At 41.2% G+C, this 16,234-nt stretch overlaps 1 protein-coding gene and 1 long non-coding RNA gene across 4 annotated transcripts in view; both read right to left on the reverse strand.

Annotated features, from left to right (window-relative positions):
* Positions 1 to 197: 197 nt before the first annotated feature.
* Positions 198 to 2,437, reverse strand: LOC120995841. The gene is made up of 2 exons (XR_005777683.1): positions 2,395 to 2,437; positions 198 to 474 (listed from the first exon to the last, which is right to left on the reverse strand). It is a non-coding gene; the product is annotated as an uncharacterized LOC120995841 (long non-coding RNA).
* Positions 2,438 to 4,337: 1,900 nt separating this feature from the next.
* FARP1 (FERM, ARH/RhoGEF and pleckstrin domain protein 1) overlaps positions 4,338 to 16,234 on the reverse strand; it is a 214,736-nt gene continuing 202,839 nt past the window's right edge. For all 3 annotated transcript variants that reach the window (XM_040425289.1, XM_040425288.1, XM_040425287.1), the window contains exons 25-27: positions 15,633 to 15,740; positions 7,181 to 7,332; positions 4,338 to 5,316 (exon numbers count right to left, since the gene is read on the reverse strand). In XM_040425289.1, coding sequence (XP_040281223.1) covers positions 5,235 to 5,316; positions 7,181 to 7,332; positions 15,633 to 15,740 — 342 coding nt within the window. In that variant the 3' untranslated portion in view covers positions 4,338 to 5,234. The remainder of the gene's footprint in view (positions 5,317 to 7,180; positions 7,333 to 15,632; positions 15,741 to 16,234) is intronic.

The following is a 16,234-nucleotide window of genomic DNA, read 5'->3' on the forward strand; positions in this document are numbered from 1 at the left end:
AATACATCAAAATGACTTCAAGTAGAATATTTAATGAACAGCTTGGCACATTACATAAGTGGCTTATCCAAAGTTATTAATGTTAATCACTTTACCAATGCATATAGCAGTTAAAGGGGTATTTTGGTTGTTTGAAGTTACCCCCAGGGGTTGAGAACTGAGTGAAAAATGGATGATATAGAACATGCTGCGATTTTTGAACGTAAAGATGATCAGTGAACAACAATGTTCATATACACAGACCCATTTGAATGTAATGGGTCAAGATTCAGTCTAGATGCTGTCCATTTATGAATAAAGGTAACACATCTAGATGGACAAATCGCCTAACCGTTTAGGAGGATAGATGTGTTCTGCTTTGCAACAGGCCTATAAGTGACAAACTTGTGGATTGGTTCCCGATTCTGGATTTCATTTGAGGAACAGTATTTCATATTATAAGACCAGTTTTATAGACATGTCATACACTTGCTCCTCAACTCTGTAAACCTACAAATACTGGATAAAATGAGCACAAAAGGATGAAAATTATAAGTACATTCCCTGGGTGTAGCCATGGTAATCTGAATACATCCAATCATTTATGGTGTATTTTGTTTTTTTTATTTTTTATCATAAGAACCCTTTCTTGTAAGTTCCCCGCAGAGCCTAGTGGCTGAGGCATCGCAGGTAAAAACAATGAATGGGTCACATTACTTAATAATTATTGTGGCCCTTTCATTCCCATATTATGATCTTATAGTAGAAGCTAATAGTATGCCAAGCGTTAACTGGAACTTTTTGAGCTACTCTGACCCTTTTTACGTCTGGAGCAAAGGAAATAAAGAATCCACACTAAAAATAACGGATAAAAAGTCAAACCTTGTGATGGTATGGGTAATGGCTCACATTTACTAGTGAGTACACCTAGATTTCTCAGTAAAATGTGGTACAATTTGGCGCTTCTACATTTAGAGATATTTTCTGTGTCCTGCTGAACAAAGGGGGCGTGGGGCTTAATGGTAGAGGTTGTGGCCTACTGACATTTTGTGCCAAAATTGCAACAATTCTGGTGTAAAATTCGGTCGCAACTTATAGCGGATATAAAAGGTATGTAAACTTGTCTATCCATGTACAAAGTCATCCAGCTTGAAGCACTGATAAATCTGGTGCATGTCTAGACATCCTATCCAAGTTTCACCATCTATAGGATTAGTAAATCTGTCCGAATGAATCAGTAAGTCAGCGTTAGGGATGAGCGAACCCGAACTTTACAGGTACGGTGTTCGGGCAGTGGAGGAATCCAGTTATAACTAAATATAACAGAAGTCTATAACAAAATTCAAAACTGAAGCCTTTAAAGGGGTTGTCCAAGTTATATTTATTGATGACCTATCCTCAGGATAGGTCATCAATATCAGGCTGGCTGGGGTCCAACACCCGGTACCCCCGCCGATCAGCTGTTTGAAGAGAAGGCACACGCCGTGCTAGCGCCACCTCCCCTTCACTGTTTACCTTCTAGCCGTTGCATCTGCTGTTTCAATGGTACGGATCGCTCCTATACAAGTGTATAGGAACGAGCCGTCCCATAGAAATTAATGGGACGGCTTGGGTGTAATTACACCTGCTCACCGCTGCAGACATCCAAATTTAGCAGTCTCCTCAGTGTTTACAGCAGGTGCTGCCTCAATGTTGTACTTTTGTAGTTTTAACATACCTTTATGTAACCTCTACAGACCAATTTAAAAGATTGCATGCTGGCATACTCGCAGCCACTAGAGGGAGCTTACTGCATACATTGAAATCAATGATAAAACAGTAGAAAGTGAGCTCTTAGATCCCTCTAGAGGAGACAACAGACGGCCAGTGTGCTATCATTTATATTTATGGATTTGTAACTGGATAATAATAATAAAAAAATGAAAAATGCTCCTACAACCATAAACCTATTAAGAAATTAATCATTACAGAACTTTGAATATAAATGGTATTCAAGGGGCAATAATTCCCTAAGGCCCCTTTCACACGGGCGAGTTTTCCGCGCGGGTGCAATGCGTGAGTTGAACGCATTGCACCCGCACTGAATCCGGACCCATTCATTTCTATGGGGCTGTGCACATGAGCGGTGATTTTCACGCATCACTTGTGCGTTGTGTGAAAATCGCAGCATGCTCTATTTTGTGCGTTTTTCACGCAACGCAGGCCCCATAGAAGTGAATGGGGCTGCGTGAAAATCGCAAGCAAGTGCGGATGTGGTGCGATTTTCACGCACGGTTGCTAGGAGACGATCAGGATGGAGACCCGATCTTTATTATTAACCCTTATAACATGGTTATAAGTGAAAATAATAGCATTCTGAATACAGAATGCATAGTACAATAGGGCTGGAGGGGAAATTATATTTTTTTAACTCACCTTAGGCTACTTTCACACCTGCATTTAGGTGCAGATCCGTCTGGTATCTGCACAGACTGATCTGCACCTATAATGCAAACGCTTGTATCCGTTCAGAACGGATCCGTTTGCATTATCATAAACAAAAAATTGTTTTTTTTCCCCATGATAATGCAAACTGATCTGTTTTGACTTACATTGAAAGTCAATGGGAGGTGGATCCGTTTTCAATTGCACCATATTGTCAGTAAAAACGGATCCGTCCCCCTTGACTTACATTGTAAGTCAGGACAGATCCGTTTGGCTCAGTTTCGTCAGACGCCTCCAGAGCGGAATGGAGGCTGATCGGAGGCAAACTGATGCATTCTAAACGGATCCTTATCCATTCAGAATGCATTGGGACTGATCTGTTTTGGGCCGCTTGTGAGAGCCTTGAAACGGATCTCACAGGCGGAACCAGAAACGCTAGTGTGAAAGTAGCCTTAATCCACTTGTTCACGCAGCCCGGCTTCTTTCTTCAGGACCTGGGTAAAGGACCTGTGATGACATCACTGCGCTCATCACATGGCCCGTCACATGGTCCTGAAGACAGAAGAGAAGCCGGACTGCGCGAACAAGTGGATTAAGGCGAGTTAAATTTTATTTTTTATTTTTTAACCCCTCCAGCCCTATTGTACTATATATTCAGAATGCTATTATTTTCCCTTATAACCATGTTATAAGGGAAAATAATACAATCTACTGAACACCTAACCCAAACCCGAACTTCTGTGAAGAAAGTTCGGGTACCAAACATGCCGATTTTCCTCACGCGCGTGCAAAACGCATTACAATGTTTTGCACTCGCGCGGAAAAGTCGTACATTTTCCCGCAATGCACCCGCATCTTATCCGGGCAAAAAACATGACGCCCGTGTGAAAGAGGCCTAAGGCTTCACAAAAAAAAAAAAATTTTTAATTACTTGTATTACTCATTTAAACTGAACTCAGCTTTGGGCTAATGAACATATTCTGTAAAACAGGAGTAGTACAAAATTGGTAAATGTATCATTGAATGAACATACTGATAAAGTTACGCAGCTGTATGTAGTATCTATACACCAAGTGTTCCAGGGTAAACGTGGTATTTTGTGAAGTAATTAAAAAAATATATCCATAGTAGAAACAAATGCTGACAAGATTTGGCCCATGAATTTATTTCATTTACCTTTGAGTAAATACAAAGAGGTTATGACGTCTCTTCACGCAATTTCTTGAAAGGACAAATGAGAGATACTTGTCAAGAAAATTGATTAAAAGTATCTTAAAGGGGTTCTGCACTTTCATTTAACTGATGATCTATCCTCTGGATAGATCATCAGCTTCTGATCGGTGGGGGTCTGACGCCCGGGACCCCCGCAGATTAGCTGTTTGAGACGGCAGCGGCGCTCCAGCAGCGCCGCGGCCTTCCCACTGACGTCGCGACTAGTATCAACTAGCGTGGGCGCAGCTAAGTTCCTTTCAAGTGAACAGAGCTTAGCCGTGCCCACGCTAGTTGATACTAGTCGTGACGTCAGTGGGCAGGCGGCCCGGCGGTAAACAGTGAGAAGGCCGCAGGGCTGCTGGAGCGCCGCTGCCTTCTCAAACAGCGGCGCTCCAGCAGCCCTGCGGCCTTCTCACTGTTTACCGCCGGGCCGCCTTCCCACTGACGTCGCGACTAGTATCAACTAGCGTGGGCGCAGCTAAGTTCCTTTCAAGTGAACAGAGCTTAGCCGTGCCCACGCTAGTTGATACTAGTCGTGACGTCAGTGGGCAGGCGGCCCGGCGGTAAACAGTGAGAAGGCCGCAGGGCTGCTGGAGCGCCGCTGCCTTCTCAAACAGCTGATCGGCAGGGGTCCCGGGTGTCGGACCCCCGCCGATCAGAAGCTGATGATCTATCCAGAGGATAGATCATCAGTTAAATGAAAGTGCAGAACTCCTTTAAGTTCCATGTTGGCAACTCATTCAACAGCATAAACATGACAGATCTCCACTAAGTTAATCACTTCTTTATAAAATTTCTGATTGTCACAAAATTTGGATAAAAATCTGAGCCTCAAATTGAATTCCCAACTCAACCTCCTTGGTGCATCCTTACACTATCAGCTCCTACCGGACAGGTTACTGTACAGCACCAAGAAAACACAAACTTTACTTTTTCTTTTTGACAAAGTTTACTGCAATGCTTCTCCTTGACAGAAAAGATCTAGTCATAGTACAATGAAGTTTGTAACCAAAGGCAAGAAAAAATGAGTATGTCTGGTGTAAAAAAAATATAGTATAAAGAGACAACAACTAACTACAGTCTTTATCTATTATGCTATAAGAATGTCTTGGTATCCACAATGTAGGTGATTAAAGTGCTTTGTATGAATGTAAACGTTTATGAAAACAGCTACACTGCATGAATATTGCATTAAAAAAAAGCTTTATAACTTAAACACTAGAAAAACATTGACCTCTCATTGCATGTGCGCACACGTGTTTAAATTCAATTGCAAATTTAAAAACTGGGGATACAAATAAAACTTTAATCATTTGCCACTATGCTAAAGACAACGGGTTTTAATGTTGGCACTCAAAATTCAAACAGAAAGTCAAAATGTATTGTACAGGATGAGAACTAAAGCCTGCTGCCAGCAATGAGCTATATTACAGCAGGAACAGGTTCATCATTAAAAAAACATTTAAAAATTATCTGTTCAGACAAAGGTGATAAAAAGTCATAGGGAAACAGTCTCTTGTTCTGCACGGAGCAGCTGGTCTTACAAAACAACAGCAAGAGCCGGTATCAAATTGCTGCTGGAAAGCAGTTGGCATTCTTCAGCTGGGAATGTTCTGATTTCAGTACAAATGGGATTCCTTATGCTTTAAGAGTCGGGAGCGACTGGCACAATCTGTGGCACTTCGGATGACCTCCATCCACCTGTCATGATGAAATAAAGTACATATGCAGTAAACAACAAATGATCAGATTATAGAGAACCTCTCACCACACTTATTAAAGTAGCACTCCCCAAAAAATACTTCTCTATTCATTCCTATGAAACAGACATTGAGGCTCCCATAGGAATACATAGAGAAACTGGCTTCTGTCCACACATAAGATGCTGTGTTATTTGGAAAGTCAGACTGTTGGTCACATGACACAGCTGAGATTCAGAAGGGAGTTAATAATTCACAAATACAGTCACTGGGAAGAAAATTACTTTCACTATACTTCACGACATCATGTCATTTTCTAATAGTCAATAAGAGTCCACATTTCCCTTCTGTTGTCAATGTCAGTTAGGCCTCATGCACATGACCGTGGTGTGTTTTGCGGTCCGCAAATCACGGATGGCGTACGTGTGCGTACCGCAATTTGCGGAACGGCACGGACAGCCTTTAATATAAATGCCTATTCTTGTCCACAAAGCACGGACAAGAATAGGACATGTTATATTTTTTTTAGCGGGGCCACGGAACGGAGCAACGGATGCAGACAGCCCCATTGAAGTGAATGGGTCCGCATCCAAGCCGCCAAAACAACGTCCGTGTGCATGAGGCCTTAGGGTGAGTTCTCCTCACTGCTATATATTTCGTTGTTCTGCTCTTCTAGAGGAGCAGAACCACAAAATGGATTCGGCACCAATCCTATTGACTACAACAGGGTCCTTTCAGTTTCCATTTGAGATCCTGATTTTGTATCGGATAGAAAAACATCCTGACTTTTTTGTCCAGTCTTTTTGACAGAATCTTTAACAGAGGCCCTAACTCCAATGTGAACAAGCCCCTATGCTTCAAAGGCAAACAATGTCACTTGTACTTGTCCTGCATTTTCTAACCCATTACAGGATAAGCAGGGTTGCTTACTTGCTGTAGCCACAATGTGCCAAATAGCAAAGAACAGGCAATTGGATAATCCTATTAATATTACAGTATATAATGTCCATAAGCTTCCACCAGCACAGCACCACTTGAGAAGGCTGATCTGGATTTCAGGTGGTGGTCAGCAACATTTGAGTTTTGATTAATAGGTTGCAACCAGGTTGTTGTATTTATTGACCCATTTGTAGATATTGCATTGACCATGCTATTTTCGATGTTTATTACGGTAATTTTGTACTTTTTCCTCTAGAGTTGTTGCTATTAAGTCCTGTAATTTTAGGTATCCTTAGAAATTTCTCCATGAGGAGATGATTGCATCCAAAGTAGGATGTACCTTACATTAGAACTATGGGCACTAATATGAAGATGGTTCATCAATATCAGGTTAAGCTGTTTTTAGAGCTGAAGTTGCCAATGGATGGAGTAGGAAGCAAAAAGCTCCATATACTGTGTATTGCCAGCAGCAGCTGAAATCAGCTGATCAGTGGGAATGAAAGGCGTTGGATGCCCCTTTAAGAGTATTTCAAAGTCTATAAAACATTGGATTGCTCTGTTTATTTCTGGAAACAGCACCATGTCTGTTCATGGGCTGTGACTGGTATTGAAGTTCATTCCCTGTAATTCAAATGGGACTAAGCTGCAATACCAGGCAAAATCCATGGACAGGAGTGACACTGTTTCTGGAAATAAAAAAAATAAAGGCAATGCCATTTTTCTAATCCTAGACACCAATATTAGTTTGTAGATTTTTCCATGGATGTTGTAAAATGAACCTATAAAAAAACATTAGAATTTTATGCTATAATTTTTTGTAAAAGGAGGGGTTGTACTTGGAGTAAAAGGTGACAGCCTTCATGGTACTGTGGACCATCGGAAAGAATGCGGCTTCTGTACGGATAAAACACTAAGCTCACAGTTACCTTTCAAAGGTGTATTCATTTTCTGCCCTGAAGTAGTAGACATGTGACTTGAAGTGCAGTTTAAAGACAAAATCCTTGTGAATATTCTCTGATTCAGAGGGAATGGTGAGTGAGTATCCAAGTAAAGGGAGACTGGCTAATGGGTGGCTGTCCTGAAAGGAGAAATATATACATACTATATAACACAGCTCCTTGTTAAGATTTAGAAATACATACAAGCAGTAAAATTCCATTTAATTTAATAGCTCAGTACTACAGTGGAAGAATATTTCGTAATCTAGTACTAATAAAAAAAAAAGTTGTGATCCCAACACTTTAACTCTAAGTACAGGGTATATTTGGGCCTTTACAATGCAGACTTTAATTTTTCATCACTATTTTCTGAGAGACATAGCTTTTTGATTTTTTACATTGCCATAAAAGGGCTTGTATTTTACAGCACAGTTGCGTTTTTTTATTTCTCAATTTTTGTTCAGGCAGAAACAACAATTCTGCCAATATTTTTATATGTCTTCACAGTTTACACTAAGCTTTAAAATAGCTATCTCAAATGTATATACCGTACATTTTTCTATTTTTATGTTGTACTTTTTTTTTTTTTTTTCTTGTATTGCTGCAGTATAAGAACCATAACTATTTTTTTTGTCTTTTTTTTTTTTTGCATGATTGGTTGCAGTTGCCACTGGTACAGCTTGGGGTAAGAAAAAACTTATTGATTCACTTTTTCCCTTTTTTGGGAAGACAGATGAACAAAAAAAGCAGCAATTTTGTATGCCGTTCATCGTGCCCCATATTGTGATAACTGTTTATGTTTCAGCAATACCAGTTATTATTAGTTTTCCTAGGTTTCCAGCTATAATGGCAACCTACCAGTACCCCATGATCACATGACTGACTGCACCATCTCACGGGCTGAATACTCAAACCGGAGTTATCTTTAATTCAGAGTGTTGCCTTGATGTGGAGGCTATCAATTACCGCTGTTCCAACCACAATAAGCCACCACCCCAGATGATTATTTGGTCATAACCATTGTGCCTGGTGATCACAACACGATAAACATACATGGACTCTTAATTAGTAGCTTGCAGAGCCCTACATTTACAGCAGACTTTGCCAAGGGGTTAAAACTAAATAGGTCCGTAATATCTTTATAGGGCTTTATATATCGAATATATAAAGCTGAGTGTGTGTATGTGGAAAAAATGCTGCAAAATAAGAATAGAAGGGTTAATAGTTTATTATCAATTAACAAAATGCAAAGTAATTGAACAAAAGATAAATCTGAAGCAAATCAATATTAGTTGTGACCACAACAGCATCAATTCTTCTAGGTTCACTTGCACACAGTTTTTGAAGGAACTTAGCAGGGAGGTTATTCAGACATCTTTGACAACTAACCACAGATCTTCTGTGGATGTAGGCTTGCTCAAATCCTTCTCTATCTTCATGTAATCTCAGACAGACCCGCTAATGTTGAGATCAGGGCTCTGTGGGGGCCATATGATAATTTATATGACTCCTTGTTGTTCTTTACACAGACGATAGTTCTTAATAACTTTGGATGTATGTTTGGGATTGTTTGTCCTGCTAATAAATTTGGAGCCAGTCAGATTTCTCCCTAATGGTATTGCATTATGAATAAGTATCTGTATTTCTCAGGTTTGAGGACTGACCAAATCCCCAACTCCATTTACTGAAACGAAGCCCCAAACTTGCAAGGAACCTCTACCATGCTTTACTGTTGCCAGCAGACATTCATTGTACCACTCTCCAGCCATTCAGTGATCAAAATGGCTTCTACCTACAGCCAAATTTTGACTAATCAGTCCAGAGTACCTGCTGACATTTTCTGCTCCCCAGTTGCTGATTTAATTCATAGTTGAGTGGTTTGGGTTTGTTTCCACGTCGAAGGTATAGCTTTTTAACTACAAATTCTTTAATTAAGACTACTTCTGGCTAGCCCTCCGAACAGTAGATGGGTGTACCTGTCCCACTGGTTTTGCCAGTTCTGAGCTGATAGGACTGCTGGACATCTTCAGATTTCGAAGGGTAGTAAGCATGATGTGTCTTTCAACTGCTGCACTGTTTCTTTGGCCTACCACTGCATCTACAGTCCTCAACGAGGTCACAATCATTGGTGTCCTCAAAACTAAGAAATACAGGCAGGTACTTACCCATCATGCAATTCCATCAGGGAGGCGTTTGAATGGCTCTAAATTTATTCTGCAACAGCACAACCACCCCAGACATACAGCCAATGTCATTAAGAACTATCCTCAGTGTTAGGAAGTCCTGAAAATGATGATTTGGCCCCACAGAGCCCTGATCTCAACCTCACTGATTCTGTCTGGGATTACATGCAGAGACAGAAGGATGTGAGCAAGCCTACATCCACAAAAGATCTCTGGTTAATTCTCCATGATGTTTTGAACAACCTCCCTGTCAAGTACCTTTAAAAACTATCTGCAAATGTACCTAGAAGAACTGATGCTCTTTTGAAGGCAAAGGGTGGTCACACCAAATATTCATTTGATTTAGATTTTTCTTTTTTTAATTGATAAAAACTATTAACACTTCTATTTTTGAAACCATTCTTACTTTGTAACATTTTTTCCAGAACTACCTAAAACATTTGCACAGTACTGTATATACTGCAACTTTCTCCTCTAAGTGAGGACTTAAAGGGGTTATCAGATATCTAAAATATCCTGGAAATAAAGGAATATCCCCCCCAATGCCCAGGCCCCTTGTATGGATTATGCTTACCTGCTCTACGGCACCCGCGTCGTTCCGAATCTTAACCGCTGCATCTCCCCGTCGTTCAGATCAAAACATCCGGCGACAGGGGGAGCGGCCAATAGCAGGCCGTAATGGTGATCAGCCTCAAGGGGGCTCGTCCCTGTTGCAGCCTACTGTTGGCTACTCCCCCCATCGCCAGATGTTTTCATCTGAGCAATGGGGAGATGCAGCGGTGGCCTTGCAGGGTTCTATAGCAGGTGCCGGGGAGCAGGTAAGTATAATCCATTGGGGCATTGGTGGGGAGGGGAGATATTTTAGATATCGGATAACCCCTTAAATGGTACTTTCATACTAGTGGCAAGGAACTCCGGCAGGTGAACAGCCTGTCGGATCCGTGCTTCAGCTAGTGCACACGTGGCCCCGGACTACCGCTCCGGCCCCATTGTCTATACTGGGGGCGGGCCGGAGTTCCGGCAGCAGCACGGCAACCATGCAGAGAGGCGGCCAAAATAAAATTACGTTCCGGCCGCCTCTCGGCATGTTTGCCGTGCTGACACCGTAACTCCGGCCCGCTCCCAGTATAGACAATGGGGCCGGAGCGGTAGTCCGGGGGCACGTGTGCACTAGCGGCAGCATGGATCCGACAGGCTGTTCACCTGCCGGAGTTCCTTGCCGCTAGTGTGAAAACTAGCCTAAGGCAGCTAGAATTTGCTACATTGATGGTTCTCACTTAAGACACCTAGGTACAGACAGGCTGCAGCGGGCAAACGTGAAGGGATGTTGTACTGGGGGCCCCAAGAACTTTTGCACCAAAGCCCTTAAAGGGGTTGCCTGGCCATATATATAATTGATGACCCCTATCCTCAGGATTGATCATCAATATCCGATCGGCGGGGGACTGACACCTGGGACCCCCACAGATCAACTATTTTAAGAGGAGGCGCTGTTCCATGGGAGCACCTCTTCCTATTCATTACACTGCACTTCGTCGCAGAAATGCAGTGTAATGAGTACTCGCTCCATTCACTTGAATGGATAGAGTACCTGTAATTACACTATGCCTCCGCTCCAAAGGATAGGAAGCGCAGTGTAAAGATCAGGAAGCGGTGTTCGCATGGAGCGCTGCCGCCTCGTCAAACAGCTGATCAACGAGAGTGATAATGATCACTCCCCCGCTGATCAGATAATGGTAACCTATCCTGAGGATAGGTCATCAATATATATGGCCGTATAATCCCTTTAATTACGCTTCTGCTTGTACAAGAATTTTTTATTTTTATTTTATTTGTTTGATGGTTACTAAACCTAAATGCCTCTTAACCATTTCACATCCACCCATAGGATATAAACGTCCTATGGGTGGATGTTTAACTCTGAATGGACGTTCTGGAACGTCCATTTAGAGATCGCAGCTGCACGCTAATCGTGCAGCTGCAGAGCTGGTTGCCCGCTGTCAATGACCGTTCCCAAGTGTCCCTGCCTTCTAGATCGCTGTATACAGCTATACGCTTCCTGTTCTGGCCCAGTGGTCAAGTGACCACCGGGGCCGGGAGAGTGCAGGAGCTGTCGGGTCAACCTTGCACTAAGGCTGTACAGCACAGTATAGTGCTGTACAGCCTCTCTGGGGGGTGTATTTCCCCTGTAACTGGGGCTACAATGTCAGCCCCAGTTACAGGAGAAATCAATAGTGAACAAAAATAATCAAGTCAAATGTCCCCCAGAGGTCTTGTATGACCTTATGGGGGACACAAAGTGTAAAATAAAAAAATTAAGTGTTTTATAAAATAAAATAAAAAATTCCCCAAGTAATTACACTGCTCAAAAAAATAAAGGGAACACAAAAATAACCCACCCTAGATCTGAGTTAATTAAATATTCTTCTGAAATATTTTGTTCTTTACATAGTTGAATGTGCTGACAACAAAATCACACAAAAATAAAAAAATGGAAATCAAATTTTTAACCCATGGAGGTCTGGATTTGGAGTCACACTCAAAATTAAAGTGGAAAAACACACTACAGGCTGATCCAACTTTGATGCAATGTCCTTAAAACAAGTCAAAATGAGGCTCAGTAGTGTGTGTGGCCTCCACGTGCCTGTATGACCTCCCTACAACGCCTGTGCATGCTCCTGATGAGGTGGCGGATGGTCTCCTGAGGGATCTCCTCCCAGACCTGGACTAAAGCATCCGCCAACTCCTGGACAGTCTGTGGTGCAACGTGAAGTTGGTGGATAGAGCGAGACATGATGTCCCAGATGTGCTCAATTGGATTCAGGTCTGGGGAACGGGCGGGCCAGTCCATAGCATCAATGCCTTCGTCTTGCAGGAACTGCTGACACACTCCAGCCACATGAGGTCTAGCATTGTCTAGCATTGTCTTGCATTAGGAGGAATCCAGGGCCAACTGCACCAGCATATGGTCTCACAAGGGGTCTGAGGATCTCATCTCGGTACCCAATGGCAGTCAGGCTACCTCTGGCGAGCACATGGAGGGCTGTCCGGCCCTCCAAAGAAATGCCACCCCACACCATTACTGACCCTATGCCAAACCGGTCATGCTGGAGGATGTTGCAGGCAGAAGAACGTTCTCTACGGCGTCTCCAGACTCTGTCACGTCTGTCGCATGTGCTTTCATCTGTGAAGAGCACAGGGCGCCAGTGGCGAATTTGCCAATCTTGGTGTTCTCTGGCAAATGCCAAACGTCCTGCACGGTGTTGGGCTGTAAGCACAACCCCCACCTGTGGACGTCGGGCCCTCATATCACCCTCATGGAGTCTGTTTCTGACCGTTTGAGCAGACACATGCACATGCACATTTGTGGCCTGCTGGAGGTCATTTTGCAGGGCTCTGGCAGTGCTCCTCCTGTTCCTCCTTGCACAAAGGCGGAGGTAGCGGTCCTGCTGCTGGGTTGTTGCCCTCCACGTCTCCTGATGTACTGGCCTGTCTCCTGGTAGAGCCTCCATGCTCTGGACACTACGCTGACAGACACAGCAAACCTTCTTGCCACAGCTCGCATTGATGTGCCATCCTGGATAAGCTGCACTACCTGAGCCACTTGTGTGGGTTGTAGACTCCGTCTCATGCTAACATTAGAGTGAAAGCACCGCCAGCATTCAAAAGTGACCAAAACATCAGCCAGGAAGCATAGGAACAGAGAAATGGTCTGTGGTGACCACCTGCAGAACCACTCCTTTATTGGGGGTGTCTTGCTAATTGCCTAAAATTTGCACCTGTTGTCTATCCCATTTGCACAACAGCATGTGAAATTGATTGTCACTCAGTGTTGCTTCCTAAGTGGACAGTTTGATTTCACAGAAGTGTGATTGACTTGGAGTTACATTGTGTTGTTTAAGTGTTCCCTTTATTTTTTTGAGCAGTGTACAAAAAATAGGAAAAAATTAATAAAATATAAATATTTGGTATTGCCACGTCCATGGCCCTCCAGGTCTATAACTATATCACATGATCCACCCTGTCCGATAAACACAAAAAATAAAAACGGTAAAAAAAAAGGAATTTTTGTCACCTTACATCATAAAAAGTGCAACACGAAGTGATCAAAAAGGTGTATGTCCCACAAAATGGTACCAATAAAGCAGTCACCTCATTCCGCAAATAATGAGCCCCTACATAAGAAAATCGCTCAAAATGCATATGCACCCTAAAATAGTGCCAAACAGTCATCTCATCCTGCAAAAAAAATTAAATGAGACCCTACCTAAGACAATCACCCTAAAAATAAAAAAAACGACTCTCAGAATATGGAGACACTATAACATGATTAATTAATTTTGTTTCAAAAATGATATTATGTAAAACTAAAATAAAAGAAAGTATACATATTAGGTATTGCCACGTCTGTAATGACCGACTCTATAAAAATATAACATGACCTAACCCCTCAGGTGAACACAGTCAAAAAAAAATAAAAGAAAAACTGTGCTAAAAAAAAAAACTAAAAACTTTTTTTTGTCACCTTACATCACTAAAACTGCAACACCAAGCGATCAAAAAGGCGTATGCGCCCCAAAATATTACCAATCTAACAATCACCTCATCCCGCAAAAAAATTAGCCTCTACCTAAGACAATCGCCCAAAAAATAAAAACTATGGCTCTCAAAATATGGAGACACTAAAATATCATTGTTATTGTTTAAAACGTAAGTAAATAAAAAATTATACATATTTGGTATCGGCACGTCCGTAACAACCTGCTCTATAAAAATAGCACATAATCTAACCTGTCCGATTAACATTGTAAATAATAAAAAATAAAAACGGTGTCAAAACAGCTATTTTTTGTTACCTTGCCTCACTAAAAGTGTAATATAGAGCAACCAAAAATCATATGTACCCTAAAATAGTACCAACAAAACTGCCACCTTATCCCGTAGTTTCCAAAATGGAGTAACTTTTTGGGAGTTTCTACTCTAGGGGTGCATCAGGGGGTCTTCAAATGTGACATTGTGTCAAAATCTGCCTTCCAAAAACCACATGGCGTTCCTTTCCTTCTGCGCCCTGCTGTGTGCCTGTACAGCAGTTTATGGCCACATATGGGGTGTTTCTGTAAACTAAAGGATCAGAGCAATAAATATTGAGTTGTGTTTGGCTGTTAACCATTGCTTTGTTACTGGAAAAATTGCTTAAAATGGAAAATTTGCCAAAAAAGTGAAATTCTGAAATTTCATCTCAATTTTCCATTAATTCTTGTGGAACACCTAAAGGGTTAAAAACGTTTGTAAAATCAGTTTTGAATACCTTGAGGGGTGTAGTTTCTTAAATGGGGTCACTTTTTGCGAGTTTCTACATCAAATGGGACATGGTGTCAAAAAAACAGTCCAGCAAAATCTGCCTACCAAAAACCATATGGCGTTCCTTTCCTTTTGCGCCCTGCCGTGTGGCCATAGAGCAGTTTACGACCACATATGAGGTGTTTTTGTAAACTACAGAATCAGGGCAATAAATATTGAGTTATGTTTGGCTGTTAACCCTTGCTTTGTTAGTGGAAAAAAATTATTCAAATGGAAAATCTGCCAAAAAAGTAAAATTCTGAAATTTTCATCTCCATTTTCCATTAATTCTTATGTTACACCTAAAGGGTTAACAAAGTTTGTAAAATCAGTTTTGAATACCTTGAGGGGTGTAGTTTCTATAATTGGGTCATCTTTGGGTGGTTTCTATTATGTAAAGCCACACAAAGTGACTTCAGACCTGAACTGGTCCTTAAAAAGTGGGTTTTGGAAATTTTTTGAAACATTTCAAGATTTGCTTCTAAACTTCTAACGTCCCCAAAAAATGATCCAAACATGAAGTAGACATATGGAGAATGTAAAGTAATAACTATTTTTGGAGGTATTACTCTCTATTATAAAAGTAGAGAAATATAATTTTTTTTAATTTTTTGGTAAATTTGGTATTTTTTTATAATTAAAAATGAAATTTTTTGACTCAATTTTACCACTGTCATTAAGTACAATATGTGACGAGAAAACAGTGTGTGAGCAGCCCAAGGTGAAACTGGAAATCTTTAAAAGCAATATACTGCCAATCTACATACAGTTTTCAATACATAGCTTTGTATCTTTAATAATTTATTCCAGAGCACTCAAATGTTATGAGTCTGACATTATTAATTTTAGCTATAGGGTGACAGTTATACATCTGAGTGCTGAAATGCTATAATATTGTTCATGCTAAACAGATTTACCTGGTGGGATTTGTAGAAAAACAGGCAGAAGTTTGTGAACACCACCCAAAGCTTCTGCCATCCATTGCTATTCTTGAATTTTCTAAGCAGGTTTCCTGATAGCTGATTCTGCAATTGAAGTAAAAAAGCATTTGTAGCAATATCTCACCACTTATAAATACAAACACAAATACATAATAAGAGTAAATAAAAAAAAGTTCTAATATTTTTTACATTTTACTATCAAGATTGAAATCAGACAGGAATTGCCATTGATAGTAAGAATGACTGAAATACATATTGTTTTTTTAATTTATGGATGATGATACAGTTTAGGGAGACTAATGAAGGAAAATTGACATGACCAAGACGTAACACTTCCACTCATGTCACCTCCACTCAGATCACCAAAGCATCACTCTTGTCCATGGGCCGAGTCTGGTATTGCAGCTCAGCCACAAACCCTTGCAGTTGTTTGAGGTAAAAAGCAAACCTTTTTTTCTATTCAGACAGCCCCTTTAAATGCCTGAGTAAATAGATTAAGGTAGCTAGTTGTCACTGCTGCCATACAGGGAGTGCAGAATTATTAGGCAAGTTGTATTTTTGAGGATTAATTTTATTAT

Source organism: Bufo bufo, chromosome 3, assembly GCF_905171765.1.
Source record: "Bufo bufo chromosome 3, aBufBuf1.1, whole genome shotgun sequence".
Lineage (NCBI taxonomy): Eukaryota > Metazoa > Chordata > Amphibia > Anura > Bufonidae > Bufo > Bufo bufo.